The 16,983-nt window shown below is 42.6% G+C and overlaps 1 protein-coding gene across 6 annotated transcripts in view; it reads left to right on the forward strand.

Moving 5' to 3' along the window:
* The first annotated feature begins 554 nt into the window (after positions 1-554).
* The window catches only part of RAPGEF6 (Rap guanine nucleotide exchange factor 6), a 129,685-nt gene continuing 113,256 nt past the window's right edge, over positions 555-16,983 (forward strand). For all 6 annotated transcript variants that reach the window (XM_063348945.1, XM_063348949.1, XM_063348947.1 and 3 more), the window contains exon 1: positions 555-687. In XM_063348945.1, coding sequence (XP_063205015.1) covers positions 619-687 — 69 coding nt within the window. In that variant the 5' untranslated portion in view covers positions 555-618. The remainder of the gene's footprint in view (positions 688-16,983) is intronic.

A 16,983-nucleotide genomic window follows, 5' to 3' on the forward strand; every position in this document is an offset into this window, starting at 1 on the left:
GCGAAAGTCTTCGCCCGCCCGCGTCGCTTTGTGCTGCTCGGGCTGGGCGGAGCCGCTCGGCGCAGGGGCCGAGCGGGCGGGCGCAGGGAGTCCCGCTCCGGCCGGTAACTTCCCTTAGCCCGCGCCGACTTCTCCTCACGGCCGGGCCGCGCCGCCGACGCCTGGGCCCGCGCGATGGGGAGCGGCGCCGGCCGCCGGAGGAAAGCGGCGGCGGGAGCCGGCGCCACCTGCCCCGTGCCCCGCCGCTGAGCCGGCAGCCGGAGGCGCCCCGAGCGCCGCGGAGGAGCCGCCCGCCTGGTGAGCAGCCAGCCCGGCAGCGGGCACCGCGCCCGCCCCGGCCCTCCCCGCGGCCCCGAGCCCGCCTCGGCCTTCTCCTTCTCCCTTCCCCGCCCCGAGCCCGCCGCCTGCCCCGGGGCAGCGCGGCCTCCCCCGGCCCCCGCCGGGCCCCCGCGGGGCCGGGCCGTGCTCCGCGGCGGGGCCGGGCCGGCGCTGCCGGGCGGGGAGGCTCGGCCGATCGCGGAGTGTTGCTGCGTTCGGGTGTTGCCGGCCCGCCTGGAGGCATCGCCCCCCGCCAGCCATTTCCGAGGAGTTGCGGACCTGGAGGAGCAGGGGAATAGAATGAGCTCTCCGGTGGACCCCAAGATTAAACAGGCTTTGCGAAAGAAACCAGCAGAGAGGACTCCGGAGGTAAGGGGGCTGCGGCTCCTGCCCCGCTGCGGCTTTTGATTTAATTTTTAATTTTTACTTTGTATAAATGTGTGTTCCGACAGGCTCTGTGCCCGGTGCATGGTCCGCGGGCTTTGCCTGCTGCACATGCTTGCTGGCGCTCGCAAACTGCCTTTGCTGAGACTTCGGTTATTTATTTATTTCGGCTTTCCAAAGTTGGCCCTCTCGAGACCAGCAGTGCTTTAAACATCCAGTAACATGCTGGGTATAGACTTAAGGCGCTTTATGAACTGCTGCAAGCAAGCTGTAGGAAGACGAAAAAGAGACAGATCACTGAAAAGTAAAATTATGCATATTTCAGTGATGCAAAACTTCTGGGAAAAGTTAGTGAGCTGAAAGACTTTGCTTACCTGTACAGTGATGCAGATTTAAACAAAACCAAACTAATTATGCTTTGCAGACTTCATAAAGAGATGTTTCTCCAGTGAGTGGGAGTATAGAAATGTGCGAGGCTGGTTAGCTACAATAAAACGCATTTTCCAATTAAGTGCCTGCTCTGTCCTTTCCCCACAAGCTAGTCTGTAATCAGCCATGTATTTTTGGGAATGGTAATGTCATGGAGCATTAGCTTAATAATGAAATATGTTTGATAGCATTTGCATTTCACTGAAAGGCTGATTGGACTTTGTTTGCTTACCCTAGCCTTTTTTTGTTTCCCTTACTGTGATTTTTTTTTTTTTTTTAATGTTCTCAAGAATTAGTGGTATGAAATTATATGCTCTTGAGTTTGTCCCTTTGAGACCGGGAAACATCTGTTCTCCCTTGATACTTCATGGGGAGCAGAATGTCCTGCCTGCTCTTCCTTATAAGTTAATTATCAAAAGGCTTCTTGGGGAGAGCTGCTGCAGAGTGTTTGAGAGTACGTCCTAGAAGGACACAGACCCCAGTTCTCCTTCAAGTCTGTCTTGTAAGTGCCTGAAATACACATGTTCAGTCACACAGTTTACCCACCTTGGGATATCTGATACATTCCTATTTGTGTCTCTGCTCCCTAAATTAATGATGAGGCAGTCTCTGTAAAAGAGCAGTCTCTCTGTTCTTTCTGTTTTCTTATTTTTATCACCCTGCTTTAGCTTCAGACCTACCTTTCTTTCTCCTCAGCTGTAGTTTTCAGTTAGCAAAATTCCTTTGCCAGTGTGGTTTGCAGTGTTGGGCAACTGGGTTCATCACAGAAGTGTCATTCATGCTCCCGCATACCATGTGGGCTTGTCATGGATTTGACTTTGGGAAACAGGTAATCTGGCCTGGCCCGAAACATCTGCCCACTGCTGCTTCTTGGAATACTGACATCTCACAGCTGTTTAGGGCTTTTTGTTTTTTTATTATTTTTTTTTTTTTTAAGTATCCTTAATTTTCCCCGCAGCAATTGTCATGGAATTCTTTAGGACTGTCACCTTATTTTGGCTAAAACTGCCTTAAAATAAGTATTTCACCAATCTTGCAAAGTTAAACCGTCATATCGTGCTGTCCAACTGCACTGGACCGTGGTCATGTGGATCCGTGTAGATTCCCATTGAGACTGGCTGACACCAGGTTTGAATTTGCCAAGGATCTCAATTGTGGAAAAAAAATATTTAATGTTTGCTAATCTAACTAATAGCACCTCTAAAATGATTTAAAAAAATATCTAAGTTCCCTTGTTAATCCGGCCCTTCTTTGGCAGGCATTTAGAGACATTGCACAGGGAGACTACTCGTGATTAAAGTTAAATATGTACTTAAAACTTGGCAGGATTGGGGCCTCTGTTCTTGTTGCCTGTTACTGAGTGGATAATTACAGTCAAATCGCTTTTGTTTTCTTGGGGTACTTTTGTTTATATACCTTTAGAAAAGAAATGATTTCAAGAAAAACACTTCCCTGTTTCAGTAGGACGGTGTGTCTGGGGGGTCTCTTTTCTGGATCTGTACTACCTGTTCAGACAAAAGCGAAAAATTGAACCGCCCTGGCCACATGCTGCCAGATTTCCCAAGCGTATGCTCTGAGAGGTGATGACAGATGGATACAGGGTGATAAGGGAACTGGAGGAAGCAATTCCAAAGTAATTTTTTTTTTTAATTTTTTTTTAAATTGTGCTAAGCATCCTGACTTGTCAGCTTTCTTCTTTAGGCAGCAAGACTTAGGTCAGGGAAGTCGAAACCTGCTTAGCGCAGCCGTTGGGGACAGACCCCAGTTTCGGGTGTCCCTGTGCAGGGTGTACGAGCTGGTGACTCCTGTCTTGAAGTATCCAGATGTGCACAGACAAAAAGTGTGGCTTCGTTTCTCCCCTCCTACTCCCGGGGAAAGGTATCATCAGCTCCTCCCACACGAAATCAGCTGCACGGGGCTGCTCCTGCACTTTGACTGCGTTTTTATACAGGAAAACCCCCCAAATTCCCCAAACCACGATTGGTATTTTATGATGAGCCAAAGCTGCCTGACCACACGAGTTTCGAGTGTTTTCGGTCCCTTTCTGCCCCCCTCTCTATTTCTGGTCCTGCAGTTTATATGAGCAGTTTACCTGGGTATTATAAATTACAGGGTTGGGGCTGCGCTGATTAGTAGCATGGTCTGGTGCTTCATAACTATCATCTGTACAGCAGTCTCTGGAAAAATACAGATAAATAATCCACACACTGAATTTCGCTTCTGAGTGGTGCGGTTATCCATATGATTTTAATTTTTGGGACTTTTTTTTTGACAAAATGTTTTAATTTCTAAGATCTAAGGAACTAAGCAGGGAGATAGTAAAATATTTTTATAATTTCCTTATTTTGGGGAATTAATGCGATGGCTTGCTCAAGTAAAAATTTTAATTCTTGATGCTACAAATATCTGTGTTTGGAAAAATCTCTGTTAGGGCAAGTTTTCAGTGTTGTGGTAACATTCCAATGTTTGCCAAATGCTAAAGTCTGTAAGTTATGCATATTAGACATGTACACACTTGATTTTTTTTTTTTCAGTTGTTGTTGCTCAGATATTTCATGTGCTATAATCTTTAATTTGTTTGGCGGGGGAAATTATTTTGATGAACTCCTGGAGATTGTAGCTAACATTTAATGATGTATACATTTTTATGTAATTGCTGTTCTGTTACTCCATTTAGAAACTTTTCTTTGGTACTGCCTAAATCTGGGAAGTCTTTTGAATTTTTTTTCTTTGTGTTTATTTCTTTCTTCCCTCTGCCCTGGTGCATCATAAAATGGTACAGATAGGTGATGCAAGCTGGCCTTTCTTGTGGTAAGTGTCTCAGAATATTTTCTTGTGGGCTGAATGCCGTGTATGTGGCAGATTTCCCACCCTGGGATGCGAATCCCACTTTGGTAAAACTTAGGACTGGTTGGTTACGTAGATGGACTGTGACCGCGTGCTGACACTGTACATAAATCTGTCTGTCTCTCAGGTTCAGCCTGAAAGTGCAGAATTTGCGAGGGTTCTGTCAGATGTTAGTTTCGATAACAGATTATCCTAACAAATCATCTCTTCTGTCTGCACTGTCTTGTCAGAGAGAGGAAGCCTTTGCAGTAATCGGGCACTTAATCACTTAAAAAAATCATACCTATATTTAAACTGTAGGATTTCATACACTTATTTAATATTTTAATATCTGTATTTGTCTTCCAGGATTATGCGGATGTCTGTGTGGTGTTAAAAGTGGGAGTGTTTATTCGTGCAGGTTGGGAATATGAGACTTATGTACTTCCGTGCAGGGTTTTAGCTTTGTCTTGCACATCGTCCTGCCTGTTTCTTGTGTCACAGGTGGGGATATTAAATTAGTAATTTGGGAATGTTTTAATAGAAGGAAATAATTTGTTCAAAGCAGTAGGAGGGAAGGACGAATGTTTATGCCACCGTGTATGCTCTCTCATTAAAGGTTTAATTTTTTGAGGCCCAGAATTCCTTATCAGATCCATACAAAGGCTGTGATGTTGGTCTTTTGGGGAGTGGTTTAATGCCTACCACAGATAAGGTCTCGGTGGCTGATAGGACAAAATAGCATATGATCATGCTGCTTTTTCTTTCTCTTTCCTCTCTTTTTTTTTTTTTTTTTTTAATTCTCTCCCCTCCCATGAGCACACTCTCTTCCTTTTTTTAATGGATCCTTTTCCCAACGTAGTCTCCTTTTAGTTCTTCATGACTTTGTTCTAGACAGTATTTCCTTTCCATGGTTCAGAAAGCTTTGCCTTTATTGGACTTCAAAGAGCAGAGTTTGTTTTTATTCTCTAAGCCCTTGTATTTTCCTAACTTTGTACTATGTCTTGTTTCAGTAATTCTCGATTAACGTTAATTCAACTTTATTTGGCAATACTAACTCCTCCTCCTCTTCCTGTTCCCTTTTTATTAATACAGTGGAAAGAGAAAAAACCTAATTCGCACAATTGTGTTATAACAGGGTCTGCTATTTGGAGTGTGTTTGTGATGCTTCTTGACAGCTTATATATAGAGAAATAGATCTGCATGAACCTAAATCATGCACAAATAGTACATTGATGGGCATTATAAAATGGCTGTAATAAATAAAATAAATTATTGCTGACAGCATAACAAAGGCACTCTTGTACTGTAGCACAGCTGAGCCAAACAGAGGAGAACATCTGCTTCTTGTTTCCAGAAATAACTGGTATTTTGAAGTCGGTTTTTTCATCCTTTTAATAATTTTCTGTAAACTCAGTAGGTGAAACAGGGGGTTAGCCTTTGTTAAAATCCATTGTTTCTGTAGTTCACAGTGAGCTTTTAGTTAATATAACAATGGTGTTGGTTTTGGACAGCCATTTAACATAATCGGAATTGTAGAATCACTGTGAAAATCTAGATGCTGGCAATTATCTTAAAGCTGAAAAGAAACTTGTATTAAATTAAGTTGCAGATGCTGGTTTGTATTTAATAAAAATTCCTTACTGTTGCGGAGTATGCGGGCCTCCAAAACAGGGGAAGAGGAGTGATGGAAACCTGACTCCTGCCATAGTTTTCTACTACCTAACCGCTGTCTTACATTTTCATTCCCATTTTTCTGTTAGTGATATAGTCTTTTGTAGCTGATGATCTCTAAGACTTTGTTGTGTGAGTAACAATTCTGGAGCTCAAACTGAAGACGACCAGCAGTTACGTGGTGGAAAATGCTGGGGATTGTTCTGTAGCTCCGTGCTTTAGTGTCTTTGCCAGAGGGGCCTCCCCAGACTGTACCTCAGAGGTGAACGGACGCACGGTACCTAACTTTTATCCCTTATACTGCAGAGACTTGGGTCCATCTTCGCCTGTGCCTGGGAGAGACCTTTAAAGTTGATGTATTGGTTATCACTGGGTGATAACCAAAGTGATTGCGAACACGTACTGACGTGCCTGCAATTTACTCCTAATAAATTCCTGGCTGGGTCGTTGTGTACCTTATGCAGATTGCCTTTCTGTACTCATATGACAACAATTATTATTTACAGTTACAAGAACATAAAACCTCATAATATAATTATGAATACTTTATAAGCAGTCCTGTGAAGGCGACAGATACTTCGTTCTCTATGACTGAAAGTCAAATGCAGAAAAATCAGTTGTTTTGTTAGCAAAAAAGTTGAGTAACCGCAGCTTTGGAGAAAGACTTGGTTACCTGCGCTCCGGTCCTGTCCACTGCTTTGTTGATGCCGTATTCTATCAGCATCTTTCTGAGACTAGAAAAGACCTAGAATTGTGAGGTTTTCTCGAATATTAGATTAGACCCTTTAAATTCAATGTGTTCTAAAGCTGTTTTCTTTTTAAAGCCTTCTAGTAGAATTAAAGCTGAGAACGGTGGTACCTGAGGAGTGACAGGTTGGATATCACATTGGTGGCTGACAGCTCTTAAGACTGAGTCTTATTCACAAGCAGAATATAGTTTCTTTGTTAGTGAAGCAGGTCCTGAAATTCTTTTATCACTTCTAATGAAACAGTAATAAACCTTCTCTCATCCTCCTGCTCTTCCCTGCCACGTAGCTTTAAGTTGAAGGTAAAACAAAACCATATTTTTTTCCCAAGCCACTCATTAAATAAATGTATTTATCTCATGATAAATACATTGTTGACAATTCCAGAGGATTGTCCGACAAACCTCAGAGCTTTGGGAGAGCTGCGTCTATTTAGCTGCCAGCTTGATGAGTGCGGAAGTTTTTAGTGCTTACATTTTCCTCTATTTTGTCTTGTAAGAGTGCTTTGGGTGGGTAGTTGTCTCTTATTATTCTATTTCTTAGTACAGTGTAGTATCGTGAGTCTTCATCTCAATTAGACCTGTGGTTTTCCTGTAATAAAAAAAGCCAAGCATGCAGGCTCCTGTACTGCTTCACTAAAACGCTTCTTGATAATTCGTTTTCATAAACTTTGTATTTGCGCCTTGGTTTCTGAGATGATCAAGAATGATGTTCTTTGATAGATGTGTCTCAATCTTTGCATTCAAAAAATTCAGAGACCAATCAATGCGTGTTTGCTGGTAGTTGATCAGTCTTACCTGCACTGGTTTCCCAGGGATGTTTAGTAAAATGCATGAGTCTGGGCAGGGTCAAATCTCTCTTCTGGATAATTAAAATTAACCTCCTTTTGCAATATTAATCCGTGACCAATCATAGGATCGACTTTAAATTCACAAAATCTTGCTTAAAATCAGTGATATTTGGTTATGTTACTACAGTTGTTTTCATTGCCATGTGGACACGGCTCCGCGCTCGTGATGTACAGTCGATTTGCCTGTTTCTTGGCCAGAAGCACTCAACAACCTAGCATATGCTTCAGTACCCAAATAATTCAGATCATCACTAGTTGGAACCTTAAGTACAACACACTTTCTGAAGCTGAAATCAGTCCTAAATTAGTTGCACTTAAAAAATAAAATCCATCTGTTCTTTCAAATGAACCAAAATACAATATTGGAGCACTTATAACCAAATGTTAATATATGTAAATATTCAGCTATAAGAGCTTCAGTGTCTGTCTCGGGAGGGTTTTTTTGTTTGGTTTTGAACAGTTTTTTGAGCTTGTTTTTGTTGTGCTTTCAGCAGCAAGACTGAATGTGTTGCTCATATTCCTCTTTTGATTATTTATGTCTCTAAGACACAAGTAAGGTTATGTTGAGCCTTGGACAAGGTACTGTGTTCACAGAAGAGGCTTCTGGTTAGGCTGTTCTGCAGCTGTTGTCTGGCTGGAATACCTGCAAGGAAACTTTACTAGTGGTTCGCAGAAATAAATATTTTTTTCCAGCTCTCTTAACTGTTAAGGCCTGTTGAGTTCAGTCAAATATAGATTCATGGTTCCAACCAAATAAATCGGGTTTCAGGGCACTGTTTTAGCTCTGAGTACATATACTGGCTTTACTGAAGCGTCATTGGCAAATAGATTTTTCTTAAATTTAGAATCTGTCTAACAGAGTTTCCTTGTTCAACAAATGTAATATTAAACAAGTAGAGAAAAGAGCATGAATGTTGCTGAGCGGCTGAGTTTTTTGTTTTTAGATTCTGTGTCTGTCTTAACCCGTGTTGTGGGTAAGGGTGTTGAAGATTGTCCTGGAGAGGAAAATTTGTGCAGGAGTAAAAGAAGTTAAAAAAACAAAAACCAAAAAAACAACCTCAAAAAAAACCTCAGATGGAAACAGGGATACATTATGACTCTTAAGGTCCTCTGAAGTAGGTGCATGGGTTCTCCTGATTAATTCATTTTGCAAGAGTGTTATGAACCGAAGCTGGGGTTTTTTGATTTTTTTTTCTTTTTTTTTTTAAAAAAAAGTGTCAAAAACAAACCCACAAAAAAACCCTCCCCAAAACCATTTTCTTCTTTGCCTTTCAGGTTGGCTGAAATGCCAAAAAAAGTAAACTTGTAATAAAAACTCGGAAAGGTAAATTAGACTAAACATTCATTGTTCATCACTTAACGTAGTGCTAATAACCTGGGAACACATTTACAGTTCTTCCGTCTAATGGCTGTGCCTTCATGGTTTCTGGTCTCCCTGGGAGCTGAGGTGCAATCAAGGCTTTTTTGTTGGTTAAATACATAACCGATGCCTACGTCATTCCAGTGGAAAGTAATCAGCGTTACTCCTGGAAGGGTCCTGGTGGTTGGCTTGGTGCGATGTGCTGAAACTGATTACGGTCACGCTGATTTCCAAAGCATCGCTCTTAAATATGGGTCTGCGAAGGGTCCTTGGGGCCACGTTGCTGCATTTCCCCGTCGTGGACAGAGCCTGCAGCGGCCGCAGGGACCTGCTGCTCAAAACTGAAAGTCCCGGTCCCCACCGGCATCAGCCTCTGCAGACTTTAACCTCTACCTGTGCTGACACTGTGCTGGGAGTATCTTACCTCTTCAGCCGTGTACGAGCAGAAGTGTACAGATGTTGCCCGTATGACAAGTAATGCTTTTTGGTTTTGTGTACAAAATTGGAAAGGTTGTTACAAATTAGCTGCCCTGGCCCTTTCCTCCTACGTGTCTCGCTCTGCTCAGTAGCTAGCCAGAATCAGTTTTGTTTTCCATTCCCAGCTGCTGCTCTTGGGTCCTGACTAACGCAATTCCTTCATGTAGAGCAAACTCTGCTATACAGAACATGGATGTATTAAAGAGAAGTTCAAATTACAGTGTGCTAATAACTCTGTGGACAATGGCTCATGTGTATTGGCATTGTTTGCAGAGAGTTCAGGGTTTATGCCCAGTGAGTCACTAAGTTACACATGGCAAGGTAAAAAGCCATTCCCCCGTCCTTGTTTGTCTACTGGATGTAATTTCCAATTCTGATTCATTAAAACGAAGCGGTGAGTAGGAATGTGGTTCTGTTACGGGATACAAGTGGATGGGTATCTTCAAGCGTTGTCTTGGCCTTTCGAAACGTGGAGCGCTCCTGTCTGGGAGTGTGAGTCCAGCTCACCTGAAGAAAAGAGTGCAGTGATGTCCAGCTGAGACAGAGCCTCGGGGAGCCGGAGGAATGATATTCAACTGGTGAGCACAGTTGCCTGGTGCCTGGTCTTCCAGCTTCAAGCACTTCTTGTGTCTAAGCCTTGGTGGCATTGTCGAATCTGAACATCCTAATCAAGTGTAATGAACATACGGTGTCTCTTTTGTGTGTAATTACATGGAAAAGTCGGAGGCTGTTGCCTAATCTTACTTGCTGCTGCTTGTTGGGATTCCTTTGAAGGAAGCAGGGCCACAACAAAAGCGGTAACAAAACATTTTGGCTTTGTAACCTGTGTGTCAGTGTCGCTTACTTTCTATGACTGTTCTGCGTCTGCATGTGCAGACACAGCATGAGTGTCTGCTGCACACCTTAGGTGTATGGTCCTTAGGTATCTTTTCTGGAAGATATATATAAAGTAAGGATTTTAAAGGAAATTCTAAGACACTCTTATATGTATGAATCTTGTATGGGAGGAAAAAAGACCATGGTGTGCCCATGTTGCTGGTTGTGCTGTGGAGCTCGTGGGACCTCTGCTCCTGGACCTGGGGAGGAACTTCCCCTGGGCAGTGATGGCAGGCAGTGGTGTCTGTGCTCACCTTCCCTCTGCAAGAGCTGTTCTTGGCCTAAAAGAAATGTTCTTGAGTGTTTTGTGTCATGCTTTAATGTGTCCAGAGTCTGGTACGTGTAGGAACAGCTTTGTCTGAATTCCTTGTTACCAGATGTGATTTGGTCTCTCTTTATTGCTTTTTTTTGTTTTGTTTTTTAAGCTTCTCATTCTGTTACATACCCAGTACAGACAGATACTCCAGCTCTGATATCGTTAGCGTTGTGCCTGTTGATTCCGTGCTGGTTGTTGATTGAAGGAATTTGAGAATCTGCTGTGGGTGTAGGTAAGAATATTTAATCAAACATCTCTAGAATACATCAAGTTCCTAGTTTTCCCGTGAAATTGTTCTCAGAGCACAAAGTCTTCACTGGATCTCTCACCCTTGACTCCTCTTCCCTTCACCTCCGTTCAGAAGGTGCGAGGGGGAGGTTCGGTGTTGCAGCCTGATCTCTTTGGAGAAGGGTTTTGGTGCCGATGCTGCTGGTGAGGCACGTCATGCCAGCGGCTCTCACTGCTTTGTGCTTCTGGTCTGTCCCAACAGCAGCCCAGAAGGAGCTCCCACCCCACAGCTGGCCTCGTCAGGGCTTCTGTTAGCCGGAGGGAGACTTGTTCTCCTGGGCTGGTCCTTCTGGTGGCCTCTGCTTTGACCTGTGCTGTGGCAACACTGTTGTGTCCCTGCCTTGGGGTGCCTTGATGTGCAGCCCCTTGTTCTGTAGCAGCGAGCTCTCAGGGGGCTATCGGGGTGTCCTGAAATGGATGCGCATCCTTCCCATTCTTTTTATTTATTTATTTGTTCCAAGAACTGGCTTTAGAAGATGCGCTCAGTGATTCTAGGGTTTTCTGGCCTGACAATGTAGTTGTCAACACAGCTTTTGTATCTGGGAGGTTACTGTAAACCAGAAACTTACTGTTTTGGCTGTGTGGTTGTCAGAGTATGCTAGAAGCTCACACAAGCAGTATTTACGGATCTTTTTCAAGCTGTTGGCCAAAGTAACTGTAACTAAAGAGCGGAGATCACAGCAGCTTGTTTCCTGATAATCTTCACAGTTAATGCGGGATTTAGGGCTTGACAGATGTGATTTTGCAGACGTCATATGTTATTATTGATCTAATATTTTGAGGCCTAGTTATCTAAATCATGATAGGGTGGTGGTAAATTTAGCTTGTAGGAGGTTGAAAAATGACTCCAGTTTTCTGGCTGTTGCTGTCACTGAAGACTCTTAATGCTATGGAACAGCGGCGGGCTCTGGCATGGCAGCGAGCTGCTGTAGGAGATGGCAGCAGGCAGTCTCCGTGCTTGTACTCCTGTCTGCTAAGGTCAAGCTGGTGACAATTTAGTACCTGTAACTTTCCAGTATCAAGATCTGTTTGGTCCTTTTCAGAAGGTACTAAGCCTTCTGCTTTACATGAACCTTAAACCTTGTTAAAGGAGCACATGAAGTTAGAGTGAATCAGGATGGCTGTTTCCCAGTCATCTTCCAAGCAGTGTGTGAAGTGTTCTTGCTCTAAGATTACTTTTCCTATCCTTGCTTCCAATTACTGTTCCTGAAAAACTGGTTTTCCATTTTAATGGCAGCTGTGACAGCCCTGAGAGTGAAACCAGAAATTATGGTGGAGTCCTGGAATTCTTTATTGGAACTTGCGTGCTGTAGTATGTACCTTTCCTTGTGCAGTGGGGTCATGCACTTAATTTCATCTGCGGAGTGATAATTTAACTAAAAGTTTTCACCAATGAATTAAAATTCAAGTATGTAATGTAACTTTTCTAAAAACCGATTTTCTATTGTATTATCCGAATTTAAACAGTGAATTTCAGGGACTTCTTAGGTAGGTAGTAAGGGTGTGTTTTGCAAAACTAAAAGGCAAACCCAGTGCCTTATTATTGACCTTGCAATAAGAACTCCTTGGAGATATTAGAATAGTGAAGAAGGGCGAGAAAAGGGTGTGGAAGGGGGTGGGAGAGAACTGCAAGTACACTTGCCATTCAGAAAAGTTGCCAAGTGGAAGAAAAATACATTTGTTTTCTGCTTTTGTTCTCTAAAAACTGCAAGGGGTGGTGGGCAAGCAGTCAAGATGCGTAGGTGTTAAATTCCTTCTAGAAACAGTATTAAAGCCCCAAAACACCATACTGAATGAAAGTAATCATAAAAAAATTTAGAATTTTAAAAGAAAGTCTCTTCAAGTAGTATACCAAAACGTATTGTGTATAAACTTTACAGGGGAGTTTTCTGTAATGTTTATTTTGACAAAACCAATTCTTGTGTCACTTTGTAAGGAGAACTGGGTGTCAGTTTATAGCATAGATAAGAATAAGAAAGTAACACTCGGTCTTAACAAACGTGCAAGTGTGCTGTTGGAGGAGAAATTGGGGCGAAAGTGTCCAGGTATATTGCCCACTTGTGCCCAGGCGGTGCTGCTGGGGAGGGGAGGGAAGGAAGGCAGGCAGGCACATATCTTAGCATCCCTGACACGCTGCGGGTGTCTGCCCCGTGCCTGTGCTTGGGCTCCCATCACAAGAGTGTGAAGAGCTGGCAGTCTTCAGGTGGAAATGAGTCTCTTGGCACTGAAAGGTGGCTTGTGGTGGTCCTGTCAATGGCAAAGAAGCTGCACAATTCAGAGGACCGTGCATTCTTGGACAAACTTCCAGTTTGCAGGGTTTATCCTCCCTCCTCCAAGCACATGTGAAAGTTAATTTTCCTTGAGAAGCGTATTGGAGAACATATCTGTAAAGGGTGGCTGGGGCTCTGATGTCTTCTCTTGTAAGAGGCCTGCCGTTGCCAAAGAACAATTTTGCTCGTGCTAGTAGTGCCAGACAAGCTATTTGTAAAACTAGGAGGTCATCTTATTCCAATGACCTCGGGCATAAAATATAGAGGGTTTTCCTTTGTTTGATGAAACTGTGATACACCCTTCTTCCTCTTTGATGATTTCAGTGCAGTATTTTGGAAATACCCTTGGTTCAGGGAAGCATGCACAAATTATTTAGCATTCTGCATCTGGTTTCTCTAGGTTCCTTAGCTCTGCTAATTGTTGGTTATCTTTTAGCATGTTGAGAGAGTCTAGCATATTCTTCCAAATATTCAGAACAAAAATAATTGCCTTAAGGGGTTCTCTCTTTGTAATCTTTTTGTGCCTGATTAAAGCATTGACATTTAAGCTGTCCATCCTCCATAGGCTGATTAAAAACAAGCCTCAAATGTTAGTCCTTTTGGTCTGGAGGGAAAGAATTCTTGTGGTGTGGTGGTGTGTTGTGTTGCAGGCACGTACAGTTTGGCCTTTTGGCCAAATATGAATTCCTACAAAGAGATAGTTCCAGAGCTGTTGTAATGTTTTTCACCTTGACAGTTTGCATTTGAAAGAGCTGGAGAGTGAGGTCTGCCTTTGTAAACTCTATTGTGTATTTAGTGTTGAAAGGTAACGTGATCACTTCTGCTGTTGAACATTGATTCCGGGAGGTTTTTTATGCTCTAGTCACAAAGGGTTGCACTTGCCTGTGGCCACTAGATATTGTGGGTTATCTGGGGAGGATATTCTACTTAAAACTGATTTATTTCACCCGATGTTCTTGGGGTTCTGTGTAACGTTATTCAGCCTACAGTGGGCTGTGTTGGTTTGGCTAAGTAGAATTGGTCTTCCCAACTGTTGCAGAAGGAGTTTCTGTTCCTGTTTCCCATTTGAAATAGGAAGGAAACTGGCAGCCCCATGTTAGACTACTGACCTCCTGTCAAATCTGTTTGTTACTTCCATTTGCGTTGGATGGTAATGCTTCCTTCAGCAAACTTCCACGGATACTGTTATATGTGATTTACAAGGTGCTCAGCAGAGTCTTCAAAATGTGCTCTGGTCAAACATTTCTTTTATTTTTATCTGAAATAATTATATAGCTCTTGCAGTTGTGAATGCTTATTTAAAGAAGTGAGAAGCTTTCGATAACAGGTCTTCTCCTTCTGACACTTGTACAGGGTGCCCCTAGTAAGTACTGCAGTGGACTAGCTACTTGAATGAGAGGCTAATACCCTCTAAATGCACTGCTTTTCAAGAAAACCCACAGCAGAGGTGTCTTAATTTTCAGTATTATTGTGTAAAATGTCTGAACTGCAATACCGGATCCTTCCGTTTCTCCAGGGGGGGTGGGCTGGCATCTAGACTGTATGTTCTTAATGTCTGTAGTCATAAGCATGACTGACCAGAGATCGTGGTGGTGTAATCTTTGATTGAGGCATTCTGCTGCTGGGTCCAGACTTTGCCTTTCATCACCCGGTACGAATCTTCTCCTTTAATGTGAGCTGATGAGTCAAAAGTCTGAGTCTTAAATGAATGCATTGCATTGCTGCATATAAACCAAAGTTTGATACTCAGATTAAGTTTAGTATTAGGGTTTTTTTTCCTTCATCTTTAGTGAACAATTGTAGTCTTGATCTCTGAAAGCAGAAGTCGTCTTTTTAGGTGAAACACTGATTTGTTTAAAAGCAGGTTTATCATACCTCCATAGAGGCTGTGGTTGAGTAACACTGGAAGAATGAGGTGTTGGAGGAATCTCTGGCACGTTGCATTACAAATTAGTGTTGATCATGGCTTCAGAGGAATGAGAAAGTTGAGATTGGCTTGTTTTGGGTTTATATTCAAAGGTAATTACAGCTTTTGAGGATTTTGGTCTCTCTAAGGATGGAATGGCTGGTGGGAGGAGAAGAGGTTTCCGTATCATCTCATGTAGTACAACCCAACCGAAGCAGCCCATGTCTCACGTGTGATCAATCAGTTAGTACCCGCTGCATTTAGCACGGAGGTGGAGAAGGCAGTTGCTCTTATCCGTAATTCTGTGGATGTTCGTCATGAAGTGTGTTGCACTTTGGGAAGCGGGTGCCTGGTGGGTAGTTCAGGATTTAGATCTAGAAATTCCTGAGTAACAGTATTATCTTGTGGTTGATTCAGTCCCTGACAGTACACTCCGTTATTGTTTTCTCCTAATGTTGAAGCTGTTAACTTTCTCAATTAGAATGATTCCTTTTGTAACGTTATGCATTAATGATCAATTGTAATTACTAGGGTATCTGTACCTCTGATATTTATGTTGATTTGATTTGAAACTTGAAACCTGTTAACCTGTATCCATAGAGTATAACTCCTCAGTTTGGATCCGTAAGCTTCTTTGTGGTTTAGTGTTGAGACATACAGAAGCAGATCTTAAAGCAGCGGCACTGTCAGTTTTTAGAGCTTTGCTGTGGTGGTTTGCGTTCAAATGGAGCAGTAGGGTAAATCTGTCTTATTTTTTCACTACAAGTGAAGAATCTGAGGGCTACTGATCACACTTTCCTGTTTAGTGAGGGATATACGTGTGTTTGCCAATATATGGACAGACGTGTACGCAGGCATGATAGCATTTGTCTGCCTGTGAGAGGATATTGTGGGAGTTGGGGCAGTAAAGGAATTTAATTGTGGGAATCTGTGTTGAGAGAACTTACAACTTCTCTAAGGGATACAGCCTCCTGGTAATTACGGTAACTTTCCTGGATTGCTCTATTTGGTAGTGCTTGGGTACCCTGTTACCAGAATGCTGAAGGAATTAAGGGTAAACGTATTACTGTTGTCCTCTACAGGAATTCCTTCGTTGTTTATAATGGCATTGTTATAAGAATAAAGTTGCTGAAGCTTGATTTTTTTTTTTTTCTTTTTTCCTCCAGTGGTTTCATTGGAAAAGGTTGTAGAAGAGCTTTACTTTTGTGTGATATTTTATTCTCCAATTGTAATCTTCTCGTTCTCATGTTTTTTTTCTAGTGTGCTGGTGCATTGTCATCAAAGTTGAATGAAAACACAGAGTATTTTAGTTGGAAGCAGGTGTGGTGACTAATATTTTACTGATGCATCAAAACGTTTTGAGACAGTTTGTAGAGCTGCATCCCTGACCGTTACCTAGATACTGAGTGGGTGACTTAAGTTACAACATTGATAAGAAATCTCATTTTGCCTTCACTATTATTTATTAAGCAGGACTTAATTTCCTGACAGGCATGATCTTTGCTTGCTTGAATCCACAAAGAAATATGAAATTATATACTGCAAAATCATAAATGTGCCATTATAAAAACAGCAATATTCTTATCCATTTGTATAAAAAATCTGAAGATTAATATGGTGGAAACAAACTGCAGTAAAGTGCTTTCCTGCCTATTAGTCTTTCTCTGTTTGAGATACTTGTTACGTAGTTATGGGACCTTGATAGCAACGTTTGCTGGCTGCAAAGGTAGGTTGGGCAGAAGCACGATGAAGAAGAGTGAGGAAAATCCTTATGATGTGATGTGTTTGTGTGTTAAATGTGAAACAGCAGTTGCTTAGTGCTTTATTTGGGGGGTGGGAGGCAGGGAATAATGGTTTTCAGAGTTAGCACATCCTCCTGCCTTTGTTTGTAGGTACTGTTATTAGCTGGCTGTCTCGCTGTTTACCTATCTGCCTGTCGTCTGGCATGGAGCTCATTCTTCCTTCCCGTGTCTGTGGGACCAGCTCGTGTTCGGTTGGACAACGCTGCCTCTGCGCCTTCCTGCAGCACTTCTCCTGGAGATATTTAGCTATATTTTAGAACAGGAAAAAAGTTTCAGTAAAAAAAGTACGTTGACTCTCCATTAATAGTGTGGAGCTCTAGTCCAAGAGAGGGGGAAGAGAACAAAAACTAGAGCATTGTCTGCAATAAGAGGAAAGTTATAAACAGATGACGAACTCAGATGTTCAGCACTACTGAGTTGCATACTGCCAATTTGTCATGACTGATAAGCATAGAATTGAC

Source organism: Chroicocephalus ridibundus, chromosome 11, assembly GCF_963924245.1.
Source record: "Chroicocephalus ridibundus chromosome 11, bChrRid1.1, whole genome shotgun sequence".
NCBI classification, from domain to species: Eukaryota; Metazoa; Chordata; class Aves; order Charadriiformes; family Laridae; genus Chroicocephalus; species Chroicocephalus ridibundus.